The 14,621-nt window shown below is 37.8% G+C and overlaps 1 protein-coding gene and 2 pseudogenes across 1 annotated transcript; all 3 read right to left on the bottom strand.

The window, feature by feature from the left end:
• Positions 1-2,473: 2,473 nt before the first annotated feature.
• Positions 2,474-6,628, bottom strand: LOC126622928 (uncharacterized; annotated as a pseudogene).
• A 533-nt stretch (positions 6,629-7,161) lies between these two features.
• Positions 7,162-10,161, bottom strand: LOC126624802 (ER lumen protein-retaining receptor A-like). Its single transcript, XM_050293913.1, has 6 exons — positions 9,885-10,161; positions 9,320-9,585; positions 9,093-9,208; positions 7,901-7,974; positions 7,709-7,772; positions 7,162-7,627 (listed from the first exon to the last, which is right to left on the bottom strand). Exons 1-6 carry the CDS (start codon positions 9,973-9,975, stop codon positions 7,591-7,593), a joined length of 648 nt encoding a protein of 215 aa, XP_050149870.1. The 5' UTR covers positions 9,976-10,161; the 3' UTR covers positions 7,162-7,590.
• Positions 10,162-12,004: 1,843 nt separating this feature from the next.
• Positions 12,005-14,268, bottom strand: LOC126622927 (uncharacterized; annotated as a pseudogene).
• Between the last annotated feature and the right edge of the window lie 353 nt (positions 14,269-14,621).

Raw genomic sequence — 14,621 nt, 5'->3', positions numbered from 1 at the left:
TGTTAAGGATTAGGGACCGCATCAAAATTATCCCATAGTTTATATATTACGTGTCATGGCTTCTAATTCGTTTTTTTAGTGTGACCATGAATCACGAATTAAGAATAAAAATGAATGAGTGAGAGAGAGAGATCATGAATTGACATTGTAAATCAGTTGAATTATTTGCATTCAAGTAGTTTTTTGTAACCAAAATGATGAAGACAATTTATTTTTAGGAAACAAGGCCCGCGAGCATGTAAGAAGCAAGCCATAAGTATGTTGCATAAATATATAGATTAAGATAAAATTACATAATATAATAAGGTCCGCAGAGTTTGGTGATTCGGGTTTACTAATGGCAAATAAAGTTGTGAATACGTGATCACCATCCCTTGGTTGCCAAATAAATCGATTTGCATTTGGATGAATTACCAATCTTCCAAAACACATATCCTAACAAGTTTAACTTTCCCAAATCTGCATCTTTTGCTTTGTTTTGGCTTGTGCTTGAGTTTGTGCTTTGTACTTTCAACTGGTTCAGTTCTGTGTGAATAATGTAGAAAATTTAAAGCATCATAAACTGTAATAATAGCCAAGTGCAAGTGGGAGTTACTGTAGGGCATTCAACATTCACGTTGCATACCAGTTGCTGTAAATTTCCAATGCCATATCAAAAGGGTTGGGAACTTCACACTCGTATTGCAGTTGCTGTAATTGAGATTGGAGGGGACTTGTAGTGCAGTTGAATTTGGACCTTTCTACTTCGTGCAGTGGTTCAGTGAGTCAGTGCAGCAGAATTAGCTTTTCCAGGCTATATAAATCGGTAATGAGTTTCTCAAAATGAAGTTCTCTATCATTTCACAGTTTAACATTAATTTTCGTGCCAATAGATGAAACATAAGATGACAAAAGGTTCGTAAAGAATCTTTTTAAGAAAGACTCAGCATTTCTCATTGGTAAAAACAGAAATGTCTAATCTATCATTTAGGCTAATAGTAAGAGAATGTCTTAGGTACGTATAACTCAAAGTACTCGGAGAAAGTTTAGGCCTAAAGATAAATTCAAAGTACAATTGCTATGATCTCTCATGCCTAGTTTAGGACAATGATAGGGTTAGCGGTGGTGATTTCTAACTCCCTTTAATTTTTGGGCGCATTTCTTACTTATTAACTTGATGGAAACTTCTTACATAACGGGTTTTTCTACAACATTTATCACTTTATGTGTGTTCACAATAATCTCCCAAGCATTTTGCACGCCAAATTTTCATTTTCTGCAAACTTCTTTTTATCTTCTTTTATAAAGTAAAAGCTCTCTAAAGTTACACAGTCGGGACCAAATCAATTATATAATTTTAGAGAGGTTATTACTATAGTTAAAAAAATATTATTTATTGACTTATTTATCCTTAATTAGTGTTGTATTTCCTACATAGGATTCATTGGGCTCCAAGTAAATTTGAAGACAAAATTTACAAACTAAATGATGTATCACTAATAGTAATGAACACGTTTATTTCAATACATAACTGGTCCTAAATTGGAGATTATCCCAATAAAGTATTATTCTAGGGAGACTCTATTGTATATTTAATCTCTCAAGAAGTAGTGTATAGAATTAGAAGGTGAAATAGTATGTGTGTAAATCATTTCTTAAATTAATCCAATCCATCTTTCATGCCATCTTTATGCTTTTCATGACAACTTACTAAAACCTTGAACTCCACACTCATACAACATATATTTATCCTAAAAAGCATGATTGCCTAGGTTGGTTTTCAGCTTAACAAAGAAAACACCCCTATTAAGCTTCGCATAACTTTGACAGCGACACGAGTGTCCAGCAAGCGTCTTAATTGCTTTGCTACCAAAAATTGTACCCCAAGGAATCCAATCATACGACTCGTACCTAAGCTAGTGCAAAATGGGGCTCAATTTTTGCACCTAACTCAACAAAAAATTAAGGCCAAAAGTTGCAACGAATAGAATCCATCCATCTAAAATTTTGAAGTTTGTCCAATTACCAGGAAGCACCATGATTGCTCACTTCATCACAACACTAAAACAAACTAGACAGATTCACTAATCACCAAATAATTACAAAGTAAATCATACGTATACTCTTGCGTAGCTTAAAGGAGAAGATGGAATACGGTGAAAAATTAAAAACGAAAGGTAGGGTGATAATCGGCATGTCTGATGCAAGTGGCTTGTAGTTCAATTGCTTCAAAGTAATCTAACGCTGCATCCAATGTCCCATTCCACCCAAGTTTGAGAACCCCTCTTCCCGTAAATTAAGAGTAATTTTGAATATCATCGTGTCAAAGACAAACTATTGCATGCATTCTGAAAATTTGTGAGGCTATTCCACGAAAGGTGTAACAAGTCACAGGTGTAATCAGACTACAAATGACCTCAATTGTATCCCCCCAGTGTGTTATCCAAGGTTGGACGTACTTAAAACTCTCAGCTATCTTTACTTTTGTTAGGGCTTAAAGGCCGAAAGGGCCAAGTTGGCCTTCCTTTTCTTTCTCATATATATGTCTCAAAGTACTGATAGATGATTGTAACAGCAAGCAAAATCCCAGTTCCTGAGCCAATTGCTCCCATGAAATCTGCCAGAACAGTCAAGGCACCAATGCACATGCCTCCGAATGCAGCGGCAGTAGGTATGTAGCGGTTTAGTTCCTTCTGTAAGTTTGAATCTCTATGTCCAGGCATCACCATTTGTTGTTCCTGCAGAATTAAGCAACATAAATGTCAATCATTAATGCCCTTGGAATTATATTTTCTATATTTCATCATTAAAGGTCTTGTTTTTTGTGTAAAAAAATGACACGTGTCATTTGAAGAAGTGAAATGGTCCAAATGCAAAGGTTGCTAGCACTCCCTTAACTAGAAGCATATTAGTTCATGACGTTAAGTTGTTTGAGAATCAGAATTTAATCCTAGAAATCTTATGTCTTCACATTAATAGTCGTGCTATGAGCTCTCCAAAATGTCTTTGCAGATTATAAGTAAATCAAAACAAAATAAATAGGTTGAGGAAGGCCAAAATACGTTGAGCTGCTTAGCTACATCTCGGGTGGAAGAACCAGAAACTTCAATCCAAGTTTTTGAGAAGAGTACTCAGGCTGAAAGCATGAACACTAGATAGAACAGAGCATGGAATGGATTGGCTGCCATGTCCACCAAGCTGTGATTAAAACCACATTGCCAAAGAAAAAGAAACACTGCTATGAGTACATGCTTTCACACATGAAGCATGATAAGAAATGGCTGGAGATTTCAAAGGTTACGCAAAACTATGTGCTGGATCACCTTCCTGGAGCCGTGACATAGTAGGCAAGACCACCAACTGGAATAGATTGACCGGAATATTCAGACTCCTGCCACTTTCCGAGAATATTCACAAGGAAAATCCCACTGAACTTCCTGTAAAGCAACTCTACGATAAAACAAGTTGGCTTTTTAGCCAAAATTATCTCTGAGATTTGCATAACACATCACTTTGGTCCCTGAGATTGAAAATCAATAGAAATGGTCCCTGAGATTGTCTACCATCCATTATTTTGGTCATTCCGTTAAAAAATCGTTAAGTGTCCCGGAGCTCTTAGCAAAAAATTTGGGCAATTTTTAAAGCTTCGTAACTTAATCGTTTCTTAACCAAATTTGACCAATAATATATCAAAATGAAGATACGAAAGTGTAGAACACGATTATACCATTTGGAAAGATACCATTCTCTTTTTCTCATCGATAAGTATGATTTTCATTTTTGAATTACTCGATTTCGTTGAGTATTGAAGAAGTTATGAGCGTTTAAAGTTTACCCAGTTTCCGGCGAGTTTTCCAGTTTTCCCGCGAACTAGTCACCTTTCAGGCAATTTTCCGGTCATCTTAGTCAACCATTGGGTTTCCAAATAGATATAATCTTGTTCTCTACTTTCTTATCTTCATTTTGATATATTATAGGTCGAATTTGGTTAAGAAACAATTGAGTTATGAAGTTTTAAAAATTGCCCAAACTTTCGGCCAAGAACTCCGAGACACTTAACGAAGTTTTTAACAGAATGACCAAAATAATGGATGGTGGACAATCTCACGGACCATTTCTATTGATTTTCAATCTTAGGGACCAAAGTGATGTATTATGTAAATCTCATGACCATTTTGGCTAAAAAGCCAAACAAGTTTCATGTCAATTGATTAACAAATGCAGTAAAGAGCCTTCAGTTTTTATTGCCTAGTAACTTACTTGAGAGATGAAATAAAGATTGGAGACAAGAGCAGAATGTAGAATGATGGGCATGTTAGAGGTGTAGAAAAGCTTAATAGGATATGGTCCCTGCTGTCCACGGGCATTCTTTGATCTCACCGGTAAAACAACACGAAAACCTTGGAAGTAGACGACAATGAGAAAGATTAAGACTGCCGCAAGCAGATTAGTAACATTTGGTAGGTTTTGCCTGTAGAAAGCTTCGTGAAGAGCGCGAACTTTGTCTGTCCTGGTGATCAAGAGATGGAACAGTGCAATGATGGCACCTTCGAATTCAGCTCCACGTCCGCTATTGATAGTTGTAGGGCTAAAAGCCTTCCAGATGATGCTTTCACTGCATAATAAACCATAAGTCAATTACGGCAAGATCATAGATTATATATAGAGAGTTTTAACGAAATATTCCCGATACTGTTCACTTTTAACGAAAAACCACATTTTTACCGTTCCTTGATACTATTCACTACACCACACATATAATACTAAAAAGTAAAAGAACTACAGGTTTCTAGCGTACCAAATGTTGGTAGCTATAAAAAGGGAGATCCAGGTGTTCGTCTTGAGGAATATCCAGTCGGGACGTTTCCTGGCCAACGAGCACACAGCTCCTCGAGAGGTTGGCGCCGGTTGATATCGTCTGTCGGGCTTCTGCGTATTGGCGGGCTGTAAAAGAAGAACAGAGTTAATTCTGAAAAGTGTCTTTGTAGGGCCTTAGGTGTAGGCCTTGAGGCTCGCAATCAAAAATAACTTTAAGTACCCAGGCATGTCACTGCCATCTTTAGCATGACAGATGTAAAACCGATGTTAAGTTTTATTATATATATATATATATGTCTGAGAGACCAAGTTAGTTATGAAATGTGCCTTTCTGGGGCCTTAGGTGTAGGCTTTGAGGCTTCCCATCAAAACTAACCAAATACTTGAACATATATTGGTTGTTTCATTGTTGTAGAAGTATCACAACCGTTATACTTTAATCGCCCGAGCCCGTAGAGCCGAACGAACTCATATAGGTACCTTTGTCGGGCCTTAGATATAGGTCTTGAGGCTTCCTATTAGAATTAATTCTATACTCAAGCATTCTGTAGCAATCATAATATAACAGAAGTAAAACTAGAAAATAGGCTAATTACTTGCGCCCCAAGTAACTTCGGACTTCTTGTTATCAAGGACTGTCGTAGATGGGTTAAGTCCATATAGGGTTCTTTTTTATGCCTTGAGACCAAGGACTTTTAATTGATCAATCTTGTCTGCCCGAATGGTTAGAACTTAGAAGTCTTTTAATCATAAACTAGTTAGAAATAACTTGGATGCAGATCAAAATATACATCATATTACTAGATTTATGAATGAAAGACAAAAACAAAGGAGGTCGGGTAAGGCTGATCATCTTGCAACTTCCTCTCTTTGTGATTTACAAAGGGTTTGAGTGCTAGAAGGGGAGATTGGAAGATGAGTTTACATGAGGGAATCGATACTACATCAAGATTTAGACAGGGTAGCAGAGCTTTTACAAAGGCTTTCTAGTGAAGGTTGATCTCGAAAGGGATGAAGGCTTGGTGCTGACTACAGCTTCGTATGCAAATCTGGCTTGAGCAGAGTTTGTGTATTTGTTTGTTTGATTGAGTGTCCTTGTCTCTAATTTTTCTTCCTCATTTTATAGATGATTTGGCTTGGCTGCCTCCAGTATTGATTTTGCCCGAATGCATCTGAAGGGTAGTGACTCATCAACTTTTTACTTGTACTGCCATTGTAAAGTACTTTTGGGCTGATTAGCTGGCTGGTCTACACCACTTGACCTCTAGGTAGGTGAGCAGGTGGTTTGAATGATCTGCACTTGGTCGGGAAAAATGCACCTTCTTTCTTCTGGGCTTTGGCTGGGCCTTGGGCTTTTTCTCCTTCTGGACCTTATTTTGGGCTAACCCCTTTTTAACCCAAAGTTCAAGTTTTATCCCAAACCATATCCCTTATGAAGAAGTTCATCTAGGCAAATCACAATAATTGCGGCAAAGCAGAGCTGAACTATGACAAGAATGGCATTCCCGACACCAAGTTGACCGACACTACCATCATACCTGAAAGCACATAGGCAACAGCTTGACCAACAGCAATCAGGATGGCCATCAACTTTTGTGCTCCGTTTCTGCAAATTAAGCACACACAATTGTGACTTAGCCGCCGCGTTATCGTGCATGTCGTGGCGGACGTAGAGTCAGCGTGCATGCACCGTCAGCGTTCGGGCACAAATTACAACGACAAGTGACGACTACTGAGTCAATCGTGTATTGCCGCGTGACTCTCGTTTGAGCAGCTTGACGTGTTCGTTTGTTGCGCTCCCTTTCAATTTCTTTGCTTTCTGGCATTCCATTTTTCATTTTTTTACTTTTCTTTCTAATTGGGCCTTTTATTTTCTAATAGGACCGAGAACTCTTGGGTCGGGCCCAATCCCAACCTCTTGTATTTTGGGTCCACCCTTCTTGAACGACGGTTCTGTTCTTAGGGTGGACAACTGGATCATGTAGCTGTCCCACCGCGCACACAAAACCTTTAGTATTCAAATATTTTGGTTCACCCACTTCTACTTCAGTCGGGCCACCTTATACAGGCGTGCAGACTGAAGAATTTCTCCTTACATAGGTGTGCGGACACAAGACTTTTCTTGTACGGGCTCTCCCTACCACGATGATGGTAATCGGTGCTCTTTGAAACTTTTTTTTTTTTTTTTTAACAAACGATATTACCTACACTAAAGGAGAGGAGGTTGACTTAGCCTCACAATGAGTTAAAAAAAATATAGTTCAAATTTACCTCTGACAGAAGTCGAAGATAAGACCTCTTAGCAATTGATAGTCGAGTGCAACCGCGTCCAGGCCTGTAGGGTTTTTTTGTTATGAAAGGGAGTTTAATAGCTTAATGTTTTGGAGATATAAAAAGTCCCATTGTCTTGGTCCCAAGAAAATAAAGGTACCAATGAACATTAAAGTTGCCTGTGATGCACAACATGAGGACTTACATGGCACAACATTAAAGGTGCCATGTAAGTTGTTCTCTCACAATAGTACAAAAACATTATGTAGACGTGAAATACACATCCATCAAAAAGAAAGGAAACGGCGAAAAAGAGTTATAAAATGCCTGTAAGTGCCTATAAGATGGGTAACTACACCCTAAATTGACTTACTACTCCCCCGTTTGTGGCAATGGGGTTGCCATCCTAATTCGAAACTACGTTATCCCTATGCGCTTCTTCCAGCAGAGTTATCCCGCATTTAGATTTATCAGCAGTAGTGTATAAAAGTCAGATGTAAGAACAAAACATGCTTCCTTGGCTTACGCTGGCAGCTGAAGCTTTGCATTGTTTTTCCAGCTGCAAAACAAACAGCTTGTCATGTTAACTATCTAAGAGAGTGAACAAGGATCGTTGGCAAGAAGGTGCCATATTAGCTACCTGATAAAATAGTAGTAGAAAAAATCTGCATATAAAGCTGTCTGAACCAGACCGGCGACACACGCTGCAAAATTGTAAAAGAAAACAAGTCACCCAAACCATACAAAGAGCATAAGGCCCCGCACCCCCCAAAGTAAATAAGACTATATAGGAAAGAAAATATTTGTCCTCAATGGTTCTCACTTAACTTACCTATCCATCGACTGAAGTGTGGTTCTGTGAAGTAGCGGTAGATCCAGTTGAGAATGTACAATGCACGGTAGGCCCTGCAATATGAAACTTAACTTATATCCCCAGATTTTTTTTCTGAAAAGATGTCACAATCCAACTTTGCACACAAATGCGTAAAAGTATACCAACTATCAATCTAATCTGGTCTAAACTGCTGTATCTGTTTGTTTGTTTACTTGATTTCAAGTTTTCAATATATTCAGCATTCATTCAAGGAAGCAAGAAACAAAATCACTTCATTAGTAACCGCACACTAACTTGGGGACCAATCTTAAAACCATGTATGTGTAAAGGAAATGTTATGCTGTGAAACCAAAAATATATATTTGCATCGATGTCTCAGAATCTAACTTCTATAAACTATTCCAACTTGCCCGAGTCCCGACCACAAAAGGTAGATTCTGTGACATCAACGAACAAATTCATCTTGCAAGCAAACAAACAAGCTACCGCTGCTAACCAGTTAAAACTTCACCAGTCCAATTGCCTCTTCTCTTCTATCTTTCCAAAGAAGGGCCAACTTCATAACTTTTGCAAAAGAGGGCAAAATCATGGTAAGGCCCTCTTTGCTAGAGTCCAGAAAGACAATTTGCTTCACCAGCAAACAAGTCACGTGCTTCATTCCTAAATGTTGTCCCGATTACAACCTTCCCCTAAATTTGAGGTCAGCATCCCATAAATGAAATAGCATACACCCTATAGTTTTTCCCGCAACAAGGATTGCTTTCTCAAATGGCATATGCCTCCCTTATGTGATAAAAGTAGCTCTTCAGTCTTCACACCACACAGAGTTAATGCATACAAACACTGGCAGAGATTTCACTAATGTGTTCATCTTTGTTCAAGATTAAATCTATATGACAGCAACTTCACGAAACCTATTGGGCATTGGTTACAAATCTTATATTTTGTATTAATATGAAGTTGAAATCAAGAACATCAAAATTTCACATTATGAACCGTAATGTCAAAACAAAATGAGTTCAAAATGTGCAACACATATAATCACATTAAATGTAATCAGAGAAACTAGGTAAATGAGTAACAAAATCAATTAAACTTCACATTATCGACAGCAATCAAAACCAAACCACAAGATATTTCAGAGTGTACAGCAAGTTAGGGACGGATCAGAGGAAAGAAATATATTTACCCAAGAAGGAACACATATTGCCCTGTCAAATTGTCCACATTTCCACTTCGTTGTAGCAAAATTAACTGTGGAATCATAGAAACCGCCTCCAAGTATATAGAAAATGCCCAGAGCACCTGAAAGTAGTTTCAATTCACCATTACAATCATAACCTGTTTCAGGCACACCAATTTCAAAACAGACTAGATGCATCAAACAAGTCGAGAATGTCGAAAAACTTGTCTCACCTCTTGAAACGTGAACTTCTCGTTGACAAGCAGGGCGAGCATAAGGCAGCCAGCAATAAGAAAATAATGCCGGAACGTATCGAGCTCTTTATTGTATGAACGCTTCACCATTTTGTGCATCCGCATACACCAAACAATGGCCAGCGAGCTTCCGATAAACACCAGCTTCATCACAGTGTTATACACCGAAATAAAGTTCGTAAACAGGTCCAAATACCGAGCCAGAAACACCAGGGCATAGAGCTCCTGAGTCTTAAGCGAAATCCCTAATCACCATTAAAACACTAATCAATTTCCCAAAACCCCAATTTACCAAACTAGTAATCGCTAATGCATACAAATTCAAAGAAAATTAACTTAAAAAATCATAATGTTGTTCTCTTGAGCACTAAACAAATCAAAACAAAATCTGGGTTTGCATCACTTTGAGAAATATTTAGGTGGGAAACAATGAAATTCAATTCTCCATGAAAATTTTCCTGCGTTTTCTCGGGAAACAAACAGGGGATAGGAAAAATGGGAATTGGAAATCGAGGAGGGAAGAGGTGTGTGTGTGTATATATACCTGAGCACGATTTGGTGGCGTAAATTTTGAGGAGGAGGACCAGAATACTGGCCAAGTGAGTCATGTCGCCGGCCAATCTGAAGACATTCATGGTTGCAAAGCAAGATTTTGTGCCCTAGATTTCAGCAGGAGAGAGAGAGAGAGAGAGAGAGAGAGAGAGAGAGAGGAGGAAGGTTGAAAGTGGTGCGAATGTTCGAAGAGTGCAAAAGAAGAGAGAGAGTTGACGTGGCAGGCGGAACGGCGGCTTTTGTCTACAGCCCTCCACGATGTTCCCATGAACGGAATGAAGAGTGAGTTTGTATCACATGCAGCTCGGACACTGGGTGGAACCATCCCTCGTCCGTCCACGTAATCGCGCCCGTTGAATACACTACGTGACGTATTTCTTCAATATATAATATTGTCACGCGTAAACACTACTTAAGACGTCACAATAATGGCACATCAGTTTGATGTAATGTATTAATACTGAAATAAAGGACTTCTATAGTCATGTTACCATCGTTATTTTTTTTCGTACAACGATATATTTTGCATTAAGGAGAGAAGGAGTTCGGTTAAGCCACACAATACACAACTTAATTTGGTATCGAATTCGTCATCCACGAGATTTGAACCCAAGACCTCTCACTTACAAGTGAAGATGAATGTCACCAGACTCTAGTACTGAGTGGTTATTCACTTTACCATTATTGGCACTCAAACACATATCTGAGTTCACCCATAATTCTATGTTAACACCACACTTTGATTACAATTTTAGGGGTGCATTCAATTAGGATTTTGAGATATTTGAGTTCTTTTTATAAATTAAGGGGTATTCAATCAGAATTTTAAGTGATTTTCTAAACATTCAGGTGTATTCAATCTAAATTTTAAAGGAATTTATAACATTTCAGGTGTATTAAATTAAAAATTGATTTTTAAAGATCTTAAAATGTTAGATAATTTGATTAAACTCCATCAAAATCAATAGATTTATAAATCTATTAAAATTTATTAGAACTTAATTGAATACACACTTAATATTTTCACCTCTTCCAATAAACACCAGCATAGTGATATATATTTAGGAATGAGGATCCTCTCTGGATCCTCTTTATGAGGATCTTAGGGATCCTCAAATCGTATTTGTTCATCGTACATCGTGCATTCATTATTCATATTTAATTTTAAATAAAAGTATTTAAAATGATTTCTGACCGCACGATGTACGATGAGCAGATACGATTTAAGAATCCCTAAAATCCTCACAAAGAGGATTCGGAAAGTTGTGAAATTAGCTTTTGTCCAAATTGTCCCCACCACGCTCAAAATGGTTACTCATGATCTAAAAATAACCGAAGAAATTCAAGCAAGGATATATTTATAGTAAAATAATATATACAATAAAAATAAAAAGTCACTACAAATTAAGGTATATTTCATTAAATATTCATGATACGAAATATCATGCATCTCATTTCATGATGTTGATATACATATAATGTACCGCAACTGAGATCACAACATTCATGGTCTCCTTTGTTCTTTAATCGGAATATCAATACTAGAATGTTCCTTGAGATTCTCCTAATTGATTTATTGTGTTAAATTATATTCATATGATTAATACTGCATGATTGCATATCTCATATGCGTTTGAGAAAGAAGTACTATGCAAAGTTCGTGTTGGAGTGATCGACGATCTAGACCGGTGTTGTGCCACTTCCGTAAGTTTGTTGCGTACTCAAGTAACAAGGGCACGAAGGACGAAGCTACCTTCTAATGTGCGTGTCTAGTAGATCGAGTTTTTGTCAAATCCCCTTAATTTGTATTTGTTTGACATGTAGTGGATTGTTTTCTGCCTGGCCAAGTGCCTGAAGATTTTCCCAGTAGTAGGTTTTGTCTCATTAAATCCTACATCACTATATATTGTGCGTTGCTCGTTGATTTTATATTCCATTGCAAGTCTGTTTCAATCCTACGATCTGATATATGTATATGAACGTGTGTACCAGTACTTTCACTTAATTACCACACTAATTGCAGTACTAACTGTGTAGTGCCTTGCAATTTTGCTTGAGGAGTAAGTTTTTTTTTTTTTTTAATTTATTTATTACCTTAGGGCCGGGGGAGCACAAGGGGCGTAGCAAACGCAGCGGAAGAAGAAGACGCATTTGCCGCCAACATAATTCTCCGATATGCATTTCTTAACACAGGGGCGAGTCCTGATGCAAAACCTAATGGGTGTTGTACAAACCCCAACTTCATCATTTGCTTCCGTACTACTCTTCACTTCTTTTTGTTCGATAGCTTCGGGCATTCTTCACTGTCTCATCTGCATGTAAGATTGATTAATGCATATGATGATGTATTGAACTAAGCAGAAAATATTAATTCATCGTTCACGTGATTGTGCTGTTAACTCACCCTTGACGATGGGGTAATGATTTTGGACGAAAAGAAGTTTAGAGTTTGATTTCTTCTAATGTAATAAACAATTACTAATCTTTTTACACGTATAATTGTGCTTATTGTGTGTGCGAGAAGGAGAGAGTGACAGTAATTACCAGAATTTGATGTGTTAGAGTTTAGGGTTACACGAGGATATATAGAAAGCATTGCAGTGATAATCCCCAGTGCTCAAGGTTCTGCTTGGGAAAATTTCCCAAGGCAATATGATACTATGGCAGGCCCTGCAGACTCCCCCACAATACAGCCTGCAACCAAAAAAAAAAGAAAAGATCACAATGTAATTTGGTCATGGATAAGTAATAGATACCCCGTCACGCTGAGGACATCCGATAAAATTAAAATGATACATGGCATAGCTAGAGCAATTGGATGATTGATAACTTACCAATATGCTGACCCATTGAAGGGCGGATAAGGGTAGGGTGGCACCTATGCCTGCTCCAATGGAACCAAAAGCTAGTGATGCGCCACACTGGATACTAGTACCTGAAACCTTCTTCCCCAGAAGTTTAAGTTGTTCTCCCAAATCAGTGTCATCGTCATCCTCTTCTCTAGACCTTATCATGCGAGAAATAATTCGGTTGATTTCAATGCCAACTTCGATGAGCCATGTGGCTGCAAGACCAAGACCTTCCCCTGCATAAACATATAAACATGGACGGCAAAATGAGACCACATGATTGTTTCTCTTTCTTTCTATCGATTTTTATTTACGGAATAGGATATAGACATGGATTAGAATCTCACCTCTGAAGGTTGCTCTACTAACACTGAAGATGAAAACCACAGTAGGCAATCTTCTTCCAGATTTCCTCATGGCCGACTTTGGAACATCTGCTCATATTGATATACTGCATGTGTCAGTCACTTGCAACATTTGATTTTTGAAGCATATCGATTCATCTGTACCATCATTAGGCCTTTTTTTTCCCTGCTTAATTGGTCTTCTCGAATATATGAAACTAGATTTGAATTATTGTGGAAAGAATTTACCTTTGAGAAGTTTGCATGCCATTCTCCTTGAAACATAATGCACAGAAATTCGTTCTAGTATCTGCCTAATAGTTACAACAGTAGTCTGACATGGGATGCAAAGAACTTAATTTACTTTGAGTACTAAAATATACTGATCATGGAAATAAGAATGTACAATGCAGGCCGGAAAACTCACGTCACGAAGAATTTGCTTTACTAATTTTTTGAGTGGAACAACATAATCTGCCACATGCTGCTCTTCTTTTTCATTGTCCAGCGGCAAGTAATCATCATCATCTTTCGAGCTTGAACAAGGTTCCGGTGGATGAAGTACAACGAACAATACAAATGACTTGAAGATTGTGACAGCTAAAGCCCTCCATTGAAAAGCTGAGAATAGAGGCTTTAACTCAACTTTGTGCTGCTTGGTATTGTAATTGTTCAGAAAGCCATATTCAAAGATTCTATGAGATGCACTTGGTGAACTAGAAACATAATCTTCAGACAATGATTATGTTGCATAATACTAAGCAAGTTAATACGTACATCGTCAAACTTAAGCCAACTACAATTGTCAAATTAATAATAAGATAAAGTGAAATATAACACAAGCCAAACATTGTTACATAAAAAAGTTAAAACGCGTTGCAGTATGTAATTGGCTCAGGATACCTCCGACAAAAAATAGGCACGCCCTGTGGCAAAGGCAAAGTCAGATAAAGTTTATTTTCCAAGCACTATTTTTATGAAGTTCCCATACATAGTTTATATCAGCACACCACAGTACAACATACAACCATGTCCATATTTCTACTCAATTCCATATGAAACAAACAATCCAATATCAGTGGAGCCTAACGTCCAATCCAATCCTATAATTGCAACGCACTATACTACATCATAGACACATATTTGGATTTGGGAAGAGAGAGAAGGAGAGAGAGTACCCCATTAATTCGTTATAAGCATAAGGAGCTCCGGCGGCAGCAAAATAAGCGGGCTTTGGCTAAGAAATACCCAGAAGAGTGTAATGCCTTGACCGTAGAAGGACTAGGGTTTTTTTTCTCAATATATCTAAAATTATAGCTATTTCCACCATTGTCACACACACAGTCACACTTAACCCTCTAAACCCTAATCCAAACCCGCAAAATTTACTGGAACCGTTAGGTAACGTATGGGATTTGAGAAACCAACAAAAGAGGATGCGATCTTATTAATTTAGCAGATGTGGAGACTGACCAGAAGGAAGATGGAGAGACTTTTTTCTCACAAAAAAGCATGAGATTTTCTCTTTGTCAAACA

The sequence above is a fragment of the Malus sylvestris genome, chromosome 5, assembly GCF_916048215.2.
Source record: "Malus sylvestris chromosome 5, drMalSylv7.2, whole genome shotgun sequence".
Lineage (NCBI taxonomy): Eukaryota > Viridiplantae > Streptophyta > Magnoliopsida > Rosales > Rosaceae > Malus > Malus sylvestris.
Note: the sequence above shows the minus strand (reverse complement) of the source record. Positions and strands in the feature narration are given on the sequence as shown.